We start from the raw sequence: 15992 nt of genomic DNA, 5'->3' as shown, positions 1-15992 counted from the left end.
TAGCCCATCTCTCACTATATATTATAGAGTTGTTCTTTGCTGTGTATTGAGAGCAGGTGTAGCAGCTGAAGTCTCAGAAGGATGCAATTTTCACAGAAAGCACCTAAACACAATATTGAACTGTGATATGTTTGGCTTCTGCTGCTAGCTCCCTCTTTTCCTACTGTCTTGATGCCACTTTATATATCTTAAAAGTCTAGAAATGCTTCTTTTTTTATCAGGCTGTTTTTCAGTTGCTTCTTTCCAGTTCAGAAGTTGACTTAGAGGGGGTTTGCCTAATTTTTCTGTTTGTATAGAATATCAAATCAGGTTCATTTGGCTCTGGAGCTTGTGGACAATGTGAAATTGTCAGATGTTAAGCAGTATGCTGTCAAACAGCATGAATAAACCTAAAGCAGTAAGACATAAGGGAGCTGCTTGACGGCAAGAACTGACGTGTCCACTACTCTTGATCTGCTTTAGAACATTCTTTGGATATTTGTCTGAAGTATTTTAGACTTGTCTGTACTTGGTGCTGCTGGCATTGGCTGCATGGTGTGTGCTTATGTGGAAATTCTTTATAGTGCACCTGTGTGTTGGTGCCAGGTGTTTGTCCCAGACGAGTTAAAACTTGGAGCTTGATATGGTACAAAGAGCATTACAGGGTAACTCATCTGAACACTCATCACTGGGACAGTCTTCATAGCCTACATGATGTTTAGGGAATACTTCTGCTTAACCGTAGAGATCAGGTCAAGTATGATGCCTGCTCTTGATTAGACAAAGCATCCTTCAAGCCTGATAGTGAGCAGTACTTACCAAATACCATCCCATGGCTGAGTGCTGCAAAAAAAATTCTCTGTCCACCCCAAATTTGAGTGGGTATACTTTAATTAGCAAATGAAAGAGGTTTTTTGTATTCCATGTCAGTAATCACAAACTCAATGATTTTTGAATTAGCATTTGGTATTTAAATCATAACTTGGCAGTTCATATTGTCTGTGTTGTCTGTCTCACAATGCCTCTCATTGTAGTAAGGAACAATGAGGTAGAGCAGACTAATTTTTTACTTTGTTCATTAGTATTGACTAATTCTTTCATTCTAGATTAAAACTGCTATGCTCTTAAACAGCTGAACTGCAGGCCAGATTTCAGTGCTTTGCTTTATGTGTAACGGTGGAGAAGTAATATAAAATGGTGCATGCTAAGAGATTTTTTTTGTCTTAAACACAACGGCTGCCTACGTATTTGGTGTGCAAGTGTTCAGGCAACATTTAATTGTGGGCAGTGGATGGAGGGATGTGGCTATTGTATCTGTTGTTGTCAAATGTTTAAGTTATTTGTCTCTTCCTGTATGAAATGGTCTACTTGGGATAATTGAGAAGATGCCAGAGAAAATAACTTCAGCTGCTTGTTGTAATTGATTTTTCACTATTGTCATCAATAAGAAACAATTTCTTTCTTGTATACCTAAAGCATGCCAAAATAAAGATCACTGAGTAGTGAATATTGCTGAATTCTGTACCTCAATCTCTAAATGCTTTTAAAGGAATTTTGAGCCTTTTTTCCCAAGTAAACTATTACTTTGCATATTGTGCTGTCATAAGCCCCCTGCACTGAGTTGAAGTGAGAGGGTGATTGAGGTAGCTGCTGATGTGTGTATGTACACACACTGAAAATACTGCTCCACTAATCGCAGTTAATCTAAAGGAGTTTTAAATCTTGAGGATTGTACTTGCCTGCTGGATGGGGCATCTGAGGCCCTGGGGTATAACTGGAAAGCACTTGAGCTTGATTTCTTTCTTTTGTTTCAGAACCGAGCTGTGCTTCACATTGCTCTGAGAAATCGCTCCAATGTGCCAATCCTTGTGGATGGGAAGGATGTTGTTCCAGAAGTAAACAAAGTGTTGGACAAAATGAAACATTTCTGTCAGGTATAGTACCACCACAGCTTATTTTTCATATATTTGTTCTATACGCAGCCAGGTTCTTACATGTGTATTGTGAAGTGTTGATTGTAGACTGGTTCACATGAATTATTGTGTCCTTCTTTGAGACTTATGATACTTCTGGCTCAAGCATGGAGTTGGAGCTGGTTTTATTGATTCACTTTTTTCTTTCTGTTTCCAGTTGGGTTTATTTTTAATGGGCTCCCTAGATCTTGCTCTTTCAGCAGTAATCTTGTGTGTACTCTGGAAGTCTTGTAAATCATAAAGTACCATTCAAATATTACTTTATTTCTTGCTTATTTTTCAACTAATTGGCTGCATGAGGTAGAAACTGCCTCTTAACATTTGTGTAAAATCAGGAGAGAGGTAGAAGTTCCCAGCTCAATTGCTATTTGATTATGCTCTATTTAAATAGTTTCTTAAGGACCTTCTGGTTTTAGGTCAAATTACTTTGATTTTACTGTTTGCACTAACAACTCCCTGAGTAGTTTTAATGTGTTTTAAACAAGGCTGTGAGGTCCTGGACCTGCTTGCTTGCTGTTGTGAGCCTTATGCAGGTGGTAGTGCCCTGTTTCACTGGCAACTCATACTTCTAACCTATGCAAAATGAACTTGCAGTCTGTCCATTTCTTAATGATAAATTCCAAAATCACAGTAACTGGCACCAGTGAATTTGGTACTTTCCTCATATACTGTGAGAACTAAATGGCAATGGAAATTCAGTGGTGTCTGCCACTGTAGGATTTCTAGCTGATTAAGGTTTTGGTAGTGCAAAACAAGAGTTTTCACAGGTGCCATCCTCTTGTTTGCTGTATGATTTGAATTTTCAAAGCCTGTGAATATCATTTTCTATGCAGATGTATCTTCTCTGCAAAATAAAAAATCATGTTAAGCAGTTTCTTTGAAAATACTAACAAAATATGCTGGTTTCAGTCACTTACTTAGCAGATGGGATTTTAAGACTATGTATCCTCTATGAGGTAGAGGAATGCTGTATACTAAAAATGCATTTTCTGTTTGGAAAAATGAAAAGCTTAAACATTTGTAGTGAAGGAGAGCAAGTACCAGCATAACCAAGTGCTTTGCAGAAAAATTGCTTTAGACCTGGGGAATGTACTTGGAAGTATTCATGATACTAGAAAGATTGCTTTTGTGACTGGAACAGATTGAATGCATAGGTGGTAGATGATGGACAAAATTCAATGTAGAGTTTGTTATTTAATGATAGTGATTTTGTTTTGAAACTCTCAGTGACTCTTAAAGAACAAGAACAGAGCAGGAACTTGCACCATGTGCTGTTAAGGTGAAGCCCAGAAATAAATCCTAATGCAAAGCATACTTGCAATAGAAAAGCTTTTAGAATGTCTGGTTTGCCAGTAAATCTCTTATCTCTGACTTTACTAATATTGTCTTCCAGTTCAGTTGGTGAAGTTTTTGCTAGTTAGACACTTAAAGAGCTGCTTCAGGTTCAAATATTTGTTGTAAATAATTTAATGCCCAAGATGTTTTCATTTTTGGATAGATGTCTCTTGCTTTAGCAAACACTGTAAGTGCTACAGCAATCCACACAGAAGGGGAGAGTTTAACTTCAGTGTTTAGAAGTAAAAACACACTGCAACATCAATCTTAGACATAACGCAATGTGTAGGTACGAAGGTAGCCCTGACTGTAGGCCTTAAGGTCTGGAGGCTTGAAAGCTGTCCTTGTCAACTTTCTACAACAATACCTGAAAACAAAGCCTATTTCCAGGGTTGGCATCACTAGCTTTAGTGTAAGTATAAAATGGTCATTGCATTTTTATTTTTTTCTTGCCACAGAGGGTCCGTAGTGGTGAATGGAAGGGCTACTCTGGAAAGGCAATAACTGATGTGGTCAATATTGGGATTGGTGGCTCTGACTTGGTAAGCTCCTGACTTCTATGCACCCTGCACATCTTTGTGTGCATGCTTACAGTGAGGATAAAATCTAATTGTGGCTTCTATCCAGGGCCCTCTGATGGTAACTGAAGCCCTGAAACCGTATTCCAAGGGAGGCCCTCGTGTCTGGTTTGTGTCCAACATTGATGGTACTCATATAGCCAAAACCCTGGCTGAACTTAAACCAGACACTACTCTCTTCATCATTGCATCAAAGGTATGTCTGATACAAGCACTGCCTGTGACTTGCTCTGCCTGTAAAGAATTCAGTCAGAAGAGATGTCTGTCCACAGGAATGTCTAGATCAGGGGCTTCCAGTGTGGATTATTTCTAAACAGGCCTTTTGTGATTCTTTCTAAACTTGCAGTACAGGCTTGTGTTGTTGCTGAAATACTTGGGGATCTGTAAGTCAGGTGCTGAGAATTACTTAACCTAAATAAGATACATGAAAAATTTCATGTTGTCTGGGCTTTTTCTCAGTCAATCCAGGTTTCAGTTTTATTCACAAAGTTTGTTTTCCTGCGCTTCTCTGTAGGTGGAGTGTAGGATCCAATGTCATTATTTCTTTGAAATTCTGGATGTTCCTTAATTCCTAAATGTCTTTTGGTCCTTTATTTTAAGTACAGTGTTACTTGTTAAGTGTTCTGGTTTTTTGCATTAATGAATTGCATGTAGTTTTAAGAATCTCCATTTTATTTTAGGGTAGTCACAAAATACCTTCACCTAAATAACTTAAATGCTGAGTTATTTGAGCACTATAAATACTAAGCTGCTTTACTTAAAGAGGTAAAGATAGTCAGCTGGTACTTCATAAGATGACACTTATTTCTGATTACAGATTGAATAGCTGCCTTTAAGTCTTGCCTTGCTAAGAGCTTACTCTGTAAGCATAATTGCTAGCAGCCCTCTTCCTCTGAGGAATGCTTCTGTCTGAGAAGAGGAAAGAGGTGGAGACAAACTTCATGATTATGTAACTTGAGTTGTCTTCATTTGTAAAGTACAGTAGAACCTTTCTGCTGTTGGAGACAATCTGCAACAAATGAACATGTGTGCAGTGCTGGCCATGCTCTGCACAGTGCTCATTATCTTATCTTGGCTGTGCTGTGGCTGAGCAACAGCTTATGGAATAATAAGGAAATTACACAAAGTAATACTAATGGTCACTTGGAATAATTGAGTCCAAGGATCACGGTTCAAAGGCTTAGAAAACTGCCAAATTGAAAGAGTAACACTTGAGTTTGTTTGCCAGACTGTAGTTAGATAATTGGATATATTTGGAAGAGGATGAATGGCATTTTTTTCTTTCCATAACAGGCTTATGTTTCATAATGAAATATTTCTGGAGATGGATGAGAGTAGGATGAATCTAATGTTCACCCTTAAAGCTAAATTTTGATGGCTGAATAAATCAGAATGGTTGTAGATACTTGCAAAACTGCATGACTGAACTTCTGTGCACACTTCATGAAGCAGGAAAATGTTTTCCTCTAATCAGTGAAAAATTATGACAAGAGTCTTGGCAGAAATGAGTGTTCTTCCATGAAAAAGTAGGAATTGAAGAACAATAGGACAGTCAGCTTGGTTATCCTGTTTTGATGTTCAATTAGTTTGTTTTTAGTTGAACAGTAAAACTTTAGTCTTTTACTAAAAAATTAAAGACTTTATTCTCAAGGTTTTGAAGAACAGTTTGGGGAGTGGGAAGGTAGGAGATGGGGAATAATTATTCAGATCTCAGATACATACTAGTTTAAAACAAGATGGGTAAACCTACCAATATTAGTGTTTACTGGATTCATAAGCTTGCTTTTTTCTGTAATCGGGCAGAAGCCGTGTATTAAGAACATCTAGAATCGCTCTGCTCTGGTTATCTGAACATGTGATGCTTTAGTAACCTGAAGTTGTTTCCATTTTAAGAACAGTATTTTACTTATTTGCTTGCTTTCCAATATGCAGACTTTCACCACCCAGGAAACCATCACCAATGCAGAAACGGCCAAAGAGTGGTTCTTGCGTGCTGCTAATGATGTAAGTCTGAGATGTTTAGCTTAAGTAACAGAATGCAACAGCTTTTGTTGTGCAATTTCTTCATGATTATTCTGTGTGCTTTGGAGCAAAGCCAGTAATTGCCCAAACATAAGCTTAGTAAATTATGTACTTGGATCATTTCAGTACTTTGTTAATGACTGACCATTTTGTCCAATCAAAGTGATAAACCCACTAGTTTTTCATTATAAATAGTTGTCATGTATCGTTCCTCCAATCTTGCCTGTTAAGTAATAGAGTGTAGTGTGTGCCTTAGAGCTGACCAATAATTTGGTAGAATGACTGATATTGAAAACACAAGAATACTGTGTATGGCATTACCTTTAGATTATTGCCAAATCTTTAAAAACTAGAAATGAAGCTATGGTTGGAATGATACACTGACATTTCTATGGCAGATGGCTGTGCTATGAATAGAAACCTTGTATTTGTCTCATTCTCTCCTATTTCTAACTCTTAAAAGGAAAAAAGCAGATACTGCCTGTTCAGGTAATTAAGATGGTCTGTAACCTGTTCCAGTCAGGGTGACTGTACTTAGTTTGAAAGCTGGGCTTTGAAATTCCTCCTTACACTACTGTTCAGACAACTCATTTTTGTTCACCAGAACACCTTCTGAAAGACTGAGGTCTAAATCTGGAGCTTGACCTTTATCAGTAATTCAAGTTGTCTTGGTTTCTTGACCCTGGCTGGAAGGGCAGTGGATGTATGTTGAGCACCATCTGCTCCAGAGCTGTGGTGGTGGTGTCCAGGCTGATAACAGACTCTGAAGGAGAGGGTGTGTCCCTCTCAAGAGGGAGTGCTTCTGGAGGGCTTGGTGAGAATATCATCAGAATGTTCTCTTTGGGTGTGCTGCCAAATCCCAAGCTGAATCTGAATAAGATGATTACAAATTAATAACACAGAAACAACTGATGATAGTCAACAGCTTTTTGTTTAAATGGTAGCAGATCAGCTTTATAACCAGAAATGAAAATAGTTGAATTCTAGATCTAACTGTGTGTTTATTTTTCTTAAGCCTTCAGCTGTGGCCAAGCACTTTGTTGCCTTGTCTACCAATGCTGTAAGTATAGCCAATCTAGTGTACCTTTAAGACAGCCTTACTTTAAAATCCAGTAGGGAAGCCTATCTTTTAAGACGCTTGAGTACCAAATTTCAGCATTCCTCTTGAAAGGAAGCCTTTTTTTTCTACTCAAAGTAACTGCAACACTTCTAGAGTATTGAACTGTACCAAGACAGAACCTTGATTATAGATGTATGCTTTTTCTGCTAGAGCTTTAAATCTGAAATTGAGAGCTCTTGTGCTTGAAATGACTCCTGTTATTAGTTACCTCTAATTGCTTAAGTGTGTGTGTGTGTGAATGCAGTTACATAAACAAATGTTATTCTAAACTCCAGGTAGGAGCAGAAGTAGTGCAGGCAGTTTGAATAAAGCTTATGATGAGCACACTGATGTGGTGCTTCATTAAAAAGTATGAAGTAGAGTGACTGGCAGCAAGTAGCACAACACTGCAGTCATTGACAGGCTGTCAGGGACTGACATTATGGTTCTGTTAAATGTAAACTGAATGTCAGTCCAGCTTTAACTTTATGGCCACTTAGATTCATCAGAAAGGGAATGTATGCAGTTTTTAATAGTGAGTAGTGATAGTTATTTCTGGAAATGAAAATGTAATTTTTATGATAGATGCTATGCATTTTTTAAAGTAGATGTAGTTGTGGTATTGTTTGTTTAATAGATACCTAACTTGTGTTTGTTTGCTTGGTATAAAACTTTTTATGACTGCTGGTTTTACTTACGGTGTTTTTACATGTTTATTTTAGCCTAAAGTTAAAGACTTTGGAATTGACCCAGAGAACATGTTTGAGTTTTGGGATGTAAGTAAATGTCCAATATGATGTGGTAGGTGTTAACTGTTAGCTTTTTCTGAGGCAAATAAGAGGATTCCAACTAGATGTCTGGAAACTGCAAAAGCACCTAAATTATAGGAGTTGTGTTCAGTGCACTGAAATACCTGAAAGCCCTTAACTAAAGGCAAATTGAGAACTCTTGCCCATTCTGTTAAAATCCTCCAGTCAAAAGTCTGAAGAGGAGTCTTCTATGTTCTTAGCTGTCTAATCAGCTGTTGAGTAACAGGAGATAGTCTTGGCTTATTCCTCTGTGTGAGTAGTTATTATAAGCTGTGACATTTGCCTGTTGGTGTCTATGGTGTATAACCTAGGCCTAGTAAAGGTCAGGCTTCAGAAATGGGAGCCTGATTGGAGATTTTGTAGCAGATGCGTATTTTAAGTATACTGCCCTTAGTCTTGGTCCTTATACTTAATTAGAAACAGGTTGGTTTGTCTCATTGACTAATTGCCTGACAAATGAGCAGCTGTTCAGAAGTTTTTTGAAATGCTACCTTTCCTAAGTGTCAGAATTTTGCTGAAGCAGGCCTTCCCTGTAGAAGAGTGATACTATGAAAGCAGTTATATAAGCTGCCAATTCAGGATTTGGAAGTGAACTGGCATTAAGGTATCTACTTCAACAGATGTTCTAAAAATTGGACAAGTAGGATAACTTCAGACTCTCAGAAAAGGCATACTTAAGGATTAAGGGTGCACTGTAAAGTGCAGGTTCCCTTGGCTGTGCCAAATATATACGGTGAACTATCACCAGAAAGAATATTGATTTTTGCTGGGAACAGTCTGAACACATGCTGCTGTTTTCTAATAGTTTGAATGTAAAAGCCTTGCACTTCTGTCAACCATCTCTTGTTTGCAGTGGGTTGGTGGCCGCTACTCCCTGTGGTCTGCCATTGGTCTCTCCATTGCCCTGCATATTGGTAGGTATTCCTGTGATGTCACCATGCCAAGAATTGCTTGCTTGCTTCAGGAATATAACTATGGAGTACGTTAACAATAGTAGATTGTGAGTCAGATTTGGGGCAAATCCTATTTACCTGCCTACTCTAAGTGGTTGGATGTGGGTGCTAAAAAATGACCTGGAATGCAATGGAAATGTTGATATTTTAGTACTGCAAATGCAGTTTCAGAAATTACCCTGTACTTGGGTACGAGTAGTTAAATTCCATTGCTTTAGTTACATAGCCAAAAGTGCCTGATTTATGTAAAGCTGTGTCAGTGTTGAAAATCAGACTTTGCAACTGGCATTCCTAAACTTGAGGTAGAATATTTAGTATCTGTAAGTATACACACACTAAACACCAAAATCCTGTCTCCAGGTCTGCATATGAGCTCTGTTTAGCATTGTTAACTATCTCCGTCTCCTATTAATTCCTTTTGTTCCCAGTACTTTGTCTAGGCTATTGGGCCTGATGATTGCATTTGTTCCCTCATCACTGCTTTCAGATGTTTAAAGTCTGAACCTATAATGTTGTTTATTTTTCTAGACAAAAGTTAGAATTCTCTTAGACTGGGGTTAAAAGAATAATGTTGGGTTTGGTGTTTTTTGGAATTATATGAATAGGAGTTTTCATGTGTAAAAAAAAAAAAAAGTATTATAAGAGCAAAATAAGCAAGTCAGGCACTTACTGTTTTGTCTGCAATAAACTATTCATTGCTGCTGTCAGACAGATTTGGTGCTGACTGCTGATGTGCCAGCCTATCTGCACTTCTTAGACCCCTCATCTCCCACAGCTGGCCTCTGACCATAGGTAGAGCTGCTGCTTTAATTCCAAACACTTCATCTCCTAATTGCTATGTAAGAATCAGGATTTCTGTTTTTGCAGGAAACGCTAGCCTTAGTGAAACTATTCATTTGGGGAAGTGAATGGAGGTTTAAATACCCTAACTATGAAGCAAAGAAAGCTCTGGTGAATAGTTAAGAGAGAAGAGGGAAGGGAGGGGTAGCTTTTTTCTTTGAGAATATCTTATTAGAGCTGTTTTTCCTCACACAAGTGCAGAAATCCCTGCTGTACTAACCTTGCCCTGTTTTTTTGGGGATGTCTCTTCCACTGGCTGTGAAGTGTTGAAGTGTTCAGACTTGCTGAAAACTGTGGCCTCAAAGCAGCCTCTGTATTAAATGCCTCTGTTTTCCTTCTAGTTGTTCGTTCTACCTGAATGGAGATTTTAGGCAAAGGTTTTTGAATCATGTTTCATGAAGTTGGGCTTGCTCTGAAGTCTGGGCTTCAGGCATAAGCAAATACCTGGCTTATGGGATGCAAATTTCAGGAGAAGTCTTAAGTGCAGCTTTAAACTCGATTAGTAGTTGGGAGCCCTTGCTGCAAACAGGGAATCAAAACTGTTTCACAATTGTCTCTATAAGAAAAATGAAGTTTCAGTTCTAATAGTAAATACAAGCTGACTTCTTTCCATTGTTAGGTTTTGACAACTTTGAGAGTCTGCTTGCTGGAGCCCACTGGATGGTGAGTGTGGGATGCCCATTTCAGATGTTCCTCTTTTAGACTTGTTAGTAAGGAAACTGAAGGCAGGTTGGTTTCTAAAGTTCAGCTCCCCGTGTTCTCTTGACAGTTTGTGGGAAGCGCTCATTGGATCAACACAACAATAAAAACAATGTAGGAGTTGGGAGGGATGGCAGCTGCTTTATCAGAAGTGTAACTTTCCTTTGTGTCACATAGGATAATCACTTCCACACTGCCCCCCTGGAGAAGAATGTGCCCGTTCTGCTGGCCATGCTGGGGGTGTGGTACATCAACTGCTACGGCTGTGAGACGCACGCCTTGCTGCCCTATGACCAGTACATGCACCGCTTTGCCGCCTACTTCCAGCAGGTAGGGCTCGGCAGAGCAAGGCTTCCTACAGCAAAGTGAAGATAAGCTTCTGTCCTGGTTCAGGGACCTGAATGCATGTGTCAGTTAAAACTGTGGTCACTTAATTCATGTAATCAGCTGCCTAAAGAGCCTGGTGCCAAGGTCAATATCAGCTTCTTTGCTCACTTAAAGACGTTTTCCTCATACCTCTGTTATCTTGATGTCCATAAATTAGGCAGCTCTATCCCTGATGCTTAGAAAATTTCTTTAAACAAGCACTATTTATTGTAGGTGAAGTATGTATGGAAACTTGTACTGATACTGAGTGGTCCTGGCCTTCCCTTCTTTAGGGTGATATGGAGTCTAATGGCAAGTACATTACCAAGAAAGGCTCTCGTGTGGACTACAGCACTGGCCCTATTGTGTGGGGAGAGCCTGGCACCAATGGGCAGCATGCTTTCTACCAGCTCATTCACCAAGGTAAACAAATTATTAAATACCTTGTTCTGGAATTAAAGTCTGAATGGCTACAGAGCTGCAGGAGTCTGCAGAGTTTGCACTTGTTTAGAGGTTGGAGTCTTATCTAACCTAGCATCACATTGCTATGGGGTTTTTAATTAGTGGCTTGTGAAGGCTACAAGATGCAGGTTTTAGCTACAATGAGGTGGTCAAATAAAGCTGAAACTACTGAGCTGTATTGTTACTTAACCCTGCTGCGAATAATAATGCTCTTCCCTAAGGCTTTTGAAAATGACTGAGTCTGCCAGTAACTCTGAAAATGGGGTGAGAAGTAAAGGTTTTTCTAAGACTTACCTGTTGCAGGGTTATTGACCTGGCTTTTCTTACAGGAACTCGCATGATTCCCTGTGACTTCCTGATCCCAGTGCAGACCCAGCACCCCATCAGAAATGGCTTGCATCACAAGGTAAGTTCTTACTTAGGGCACCATATTTATTGTGGCTCAAAGCACTGAAGCTTACTTGGTATTGCACTGTGTGATATTTCTAAATGTCCCTTTGAAACTATACACAAAGGCTCTGTCAACATTCACAATAGATTTAAAAATATCTAAATTATAATTGCATGTTATATGTAATATATAATGCCGTGGTATGTTTATTCTTGAAGGATTTGCAGTGACAGCTCTTCAGGCAGCTCAGTGGTCTTTCCTGTGGGCCTACTGAAGCTGGAAAGAGTTAAGCAATTAAGTATTTGGAGAGAGAACTCCTTGAAGAATTCTAAGGAATGTAATCCTTGCAGAGTAGGAGGAAGCAAATTCTCAGACCTGATGTGACAGCATCTCTGAGGAAGCTTTCAAGTCTTAAATTCTAGGACAAAATTGGGTGAATATAATGGTATGGCTGGAGTGATGGCCCTCTGCATAGATGTTTTTAACCTGTCCAGTTTTTAGCTTAATGTATCATCTGACTAAGGATTTTCAATGAACTAAGATTTTTCTTAACTTCAAAGGTGGAAACATGTTCAGGTCAACTATTTACTGCATACTTCAGAAAAAGCATCTTTACTCACTGCATTTCAGTCTTGTCATGATTTCAGTATACAAGTGCTATTTAAATTGTGTAATAGTAGTTTTTCATCAAGTAACACCAAATGCAGGTGAAAATTTAGAGTATGACTCCTCAAAAGAAGGGGAGAAAAGATTTCATTTGACTATGAAAAACTTACTGTATCTTCAGGTAAGACAAAACCAGAGATAAATTTGCAGGCTAACGTTAGACAGGGAGCATTAAACTAAAACCTTGCAGTGCATTGGTGGGGATTGGTGTGTATGGTAAGCTGTGGGGATTTTCCTGCATACAGATGAGTAAGTACATCTTAGCTGGTTACCTTTGACTAATCTTTGCACATTTCCACATTTTTCCACGATAGGGTGTAGCATGAGATAGTCATAGACTATACTGGGCGAAAGGGCTGTGTGAAGTCCTGGCTCCTCTGGTCTCACTTGCTGCCATCTTCAGCAGGGGCAGGATTCTGGAAAACTGTCTTGGTTGTCTTTGGATATGTGTACTCTAAAATAGTAATTAAGTCTCTTGGCACTCTGAGGTAGGAAGCAATAGCTAAAACTGCTGCATATTTTACTGCCACAGTGTTAAAACTGGCTTGTAAGTCTAGACTAGGTCTTAGTTTTTCAAGCACCAGGTACCACTCTTCCAGCTCTGCAAGGGGTAATTTGTGTTTATTTTTACCTGCTAGATCCTTTTGGCCAACTTCCTTGCTCAGACTGAGGCCTTGATGAAAGGGAAGACGGCTGATGAGGCTCGCAAGGAGCTTCAGGCGGCTGGGCTGAGCGGAGAGGCTCTGGAGAAGCTCCTTCCCCACAAGGTACCTTGGAGGCTCAGGAGGTGCTGTGGTAGTGAGGGCTTTGCTGGGGGTGAAAGGGCAGCTGGGATGGAGTGGCACCAGTGGGACCTTGGCAGGGCACTTGGAACAGGCTGTGAGCAGCACTTTGGCTCTGGAGCCTTGTGGGGTGTTCCAGAAAAGATGGGCTGTCTCAGCACTGCCCTAGACTAGTGACTTTTGGGTTACTTCTTGTAGCCCACAGTAGCCAGCAGTGATGCTTGGAGACACATTTTCCATTGTGTTTGTGATAAAACATGGAAGTGATACAATTGTATGGTTGAAGGCCTTTAAAGCTTTCAGGACTTTGTATTTGCTGCTAATGCAAATAGTCCAGTGTGGACTCGAGAATAAAACCTGCAAGTTTCTGATGTAAATTTTACAACATATGAGATGACAATGTAACTCTTGTTTTGAAAGGTCTTTGAGGGAAATCGACCAACCAATTCAATCATGTTTACAAAACTCAACCCCTTCACCCTGGGAGCCATCATTGGTAAGTAAATAGATTTCTCATCTGTGAATGTTAATGAAGACTTTCTGATCAAGTTTATTGATAAATCTCTTTCTGCTTATAGCCATGTATGAGCACAAGGTATTTGTTCAAGGAGTTGTCTGGGACATTAACAGTTATGACCAGTGGGGGTAAGTTTCCTTGGTTTGTTTCTTGTATACTTATTGAGAGATTATTGAATCTATCATGAGTTAGAGAAAAGACAATGAAAAAGTTTTTTACTTAGAGTGCATGATTATGGGATGGCTTTAAATGAAAACAGATTTTCTGGGGATAGGTTACCATGCCATAATGCATTATGCATAGGTTAGCCATGCATAATGACTTGTAGATAACAATTTTGGCTAAGCACCTCTGTTTAGTTGAATTTAAAAAAATACTATGAATGTAAAAAAGATGCAGTAGTGAGGAAGATAGTCAAGCAAGCTGAACACATGCTCTGAGAATTAGGAAGGGAAATGTCTTTATAGTGTGTGGGGAAAAAAAAATATTTTACCTCTAGAAACATTTAGTAGGCAGTTTGAGTGGCATCTGTTGAGCCACTCAAACTGCCTACTACTGGTGGTCTGATTGACCACCTCTTATTTTTCCTGTACTGGAGAGACAACATTCCTGGTAGAGGTCTGTGTATGTGGGAGCCCTTGGTTTCATGCAGGCTGCATCTGTGACTGAGGGCTGTGCTGGAGCTCCATGAGCACAAAACAGCAGCTGGGAGGAGTCTGTCACTGTGTCACTTAAAAATGAAAGACTTAATCAGGAGCTAATCAGATTCTTTAATCTGTAGTAATATGAACTGTACAACATACTGTATGTAGGCTTAGGTAGAGGGATTGGGAAATAAGATTTTTCAGGTGCAGCCTGCCTATGCTGTGAGGGGTTGTTTTGAAGAGCACATTTGCTCTACAGGTGTAGAATATCAGTTTACACTAAGCTGCCTTAGTCTTTGTATTTGTTCTTCAGTGCTACGCAACCACAGCATGTTCTATAACTAAATACTGTAGCAGAACCTGCTGGGGATGCTTTCAGGCTGCAACTCAGCTGTTCATTGTTCAGGTGACACAAATCACCTGTGAATGATTTGTGATGAGTTATGAGCACTGTCCTGTTCAACAATGAACAGGAGCCAGCTGAATGTATTCTGCACTGGGGCAGGCTGCAGAACACAAGTGAATACTGAGGTGAAAAGACTCTGCTTAACTTCTAAAACAAAATCTTCACTTAGACATCCTGTAATTTGAGCTGTCTGCTCAGCTAAGCAACTATGAGAACTCCAGTTTTTCATGAATGGCACTGAGTTGAATACTTTGACATTAATTTTTGAGGGGTAAAATATCACAGTGTTCACTGGGAAGTTGCTTTTTTACCAGCATCTATTTTTAATATCAATGGCTTATAGTAAATACAGTAAGTTGGTAGCACTAATATTGCTTTTTTTCTTTTGATTTTATAAATGCAGAGTGGAGCTTGGAAAACAACTTGCCAAGAAAATTGAGCCTGAACTGGAGTCAGATGCTCCAGTGACATCTCATGATAGCTCAACAAATGGGCTCATCAATTTCATCAAAAAACACAGAGCTTGAAATGAAATACTTGGAGGACATCGACAATCTCACCACCGAATACCCAAATCTGTTGTAGTCGTGCTTTTTTTTTTTTTTTTTTAGCCACTTCTAACAAAAATAGCACTTTATGGATGTAGCTCTCTTCACTTGTTGCAGTTAATCTTGTTGTGTCAAGTGTTACAAATGAAGCTAGTTTTGTGAAACCCGAGGTTGTATAGTTGCTTTCTGGTTTTGTGGCTGTTAATCTGTAAAGTGCAACTGGTATATTCCTCAATTCTGATCCCTCAACTTCCTTAAAGATGATCACCTACTGATACTAGAAAACAAAAGGTATGATGGATGAGTAAAACTTCTTCACTCTATCTTTAAAGTGCAGCCCTGGTTACATTTGCCTCACTCACTGTGTAAGGTCCTCTGAAGGCAAGTAAGCTGACTTTTGTCTTTCTGGATTGGTTCTACTGTAAGCTGGAAACTAGAATGTTTTTAAAGAATCAAATCTACAGCTGTAGGTTGTTTGGTTAGATTTCATCCTTCTTGAGCAAGATACAGATTTTTTTTCCCAGTGCTACTGTGAAAATGCAAGTTTACTGATGTTTGGTAAAAGATTTCCTTTTTTTGTCTGTAAGCTATGTGGACAGCTATCCAAAAAGGAAGAAAGTTCCTGGAGTGACAGTGATATCGTAGCTTCTCCAAACAGTTTTCCAGAGTTTGTGAAGCAAAAGCTTGGGATCACTTGGAGAAGAAATGTAATTTTGGTATCCTCCAGGGGCAATTTCTCACTGTTTAATCAGCATCACTGTCTGATAACAGCAATGAGAAAGTAGAGAAACCTGCTTGTCACCAAGTTGTTTATCCTCTTTTGTTCTCTTCTACTCTTGACCTCTTTGCTAGCAAACTGGCATGCTCTGGCTATTGTTCTGTAACACCTTTAATAAAGGTAAGACACAAGCATTGAAAGGAAA

General features: G+C 39.3%; 1 protein-coding gene across 1 annotated transcript in view; it reads left to right on the top strand.

Annotated features, from left to right (window-relative positions):
* Positions 1-15992, top strand: part of GPI (glucose-6-phosphate isomerase) — a 22084-nt gene extending 6092 nt beyond the window's left edge. Inside the window, exons 4-18 of the mRNA XM_032121720.1 lie at positions 1794-1913; positions 3746-3829; positions 3915-4061; positions 5798-5869; positions 6903-6947; positions 7709-7762; positions 8649-8709; positions 10208-10251; positions 10465-10617; positions 10947-11076; positions 11445-11521; positions 12811-12939; positions 13375-13450; positions 13533-13599; positions 14925-15992. Of these exons, the coding sequence (XP_031977611.1) occupies positions 1794-1913; positions 3746-3829; positions 3915-4061; positions 5798-5869; positions 6903-6947; positions 7709-7762; positions 8649-8709; positions 10208-10251; positions 10465-10617; positions 10947-11076; positions 11445-11521; positions 12811-12939; positions 13375-13450; positions 13533-13599; positions 14925-15048 (1383 nt within the window). The 3' untranslated portion in view covers positions 15049-15992. The remainder of the gene's footprint in view (positions 1-1793; positions 1914-3745; positions 3830-3914; positions 4062-5797; positions 5870-6902; positions 6948-7708; positions 7763-8648; positions 8710-10207; positions 10252-10464; positions 10618-10946; positions 11077-11444; positions 11522-12810; positions 12940-13374; positions 13451-13532; positions 13600-14924) is intronic.

The sequence above is a fragment of the Corvus moneduloides genome, chromosome 12 (assembly GCF_009650955.1).
Source record: "Corvus moneduloides isolate bCorMon1 chromosome 12, bCorMon1.pri, whole genome shotgun sequence".
Classification (NCBI taxonomy): Eukaryota; Metazoa; Chordata; class Aves; order Passeriformes; family Corvidae; genus Corvus; species Corvus moneduloides.
This window is presented reverse-complemented; position numbering and strand designations above follow the sequence as displayed.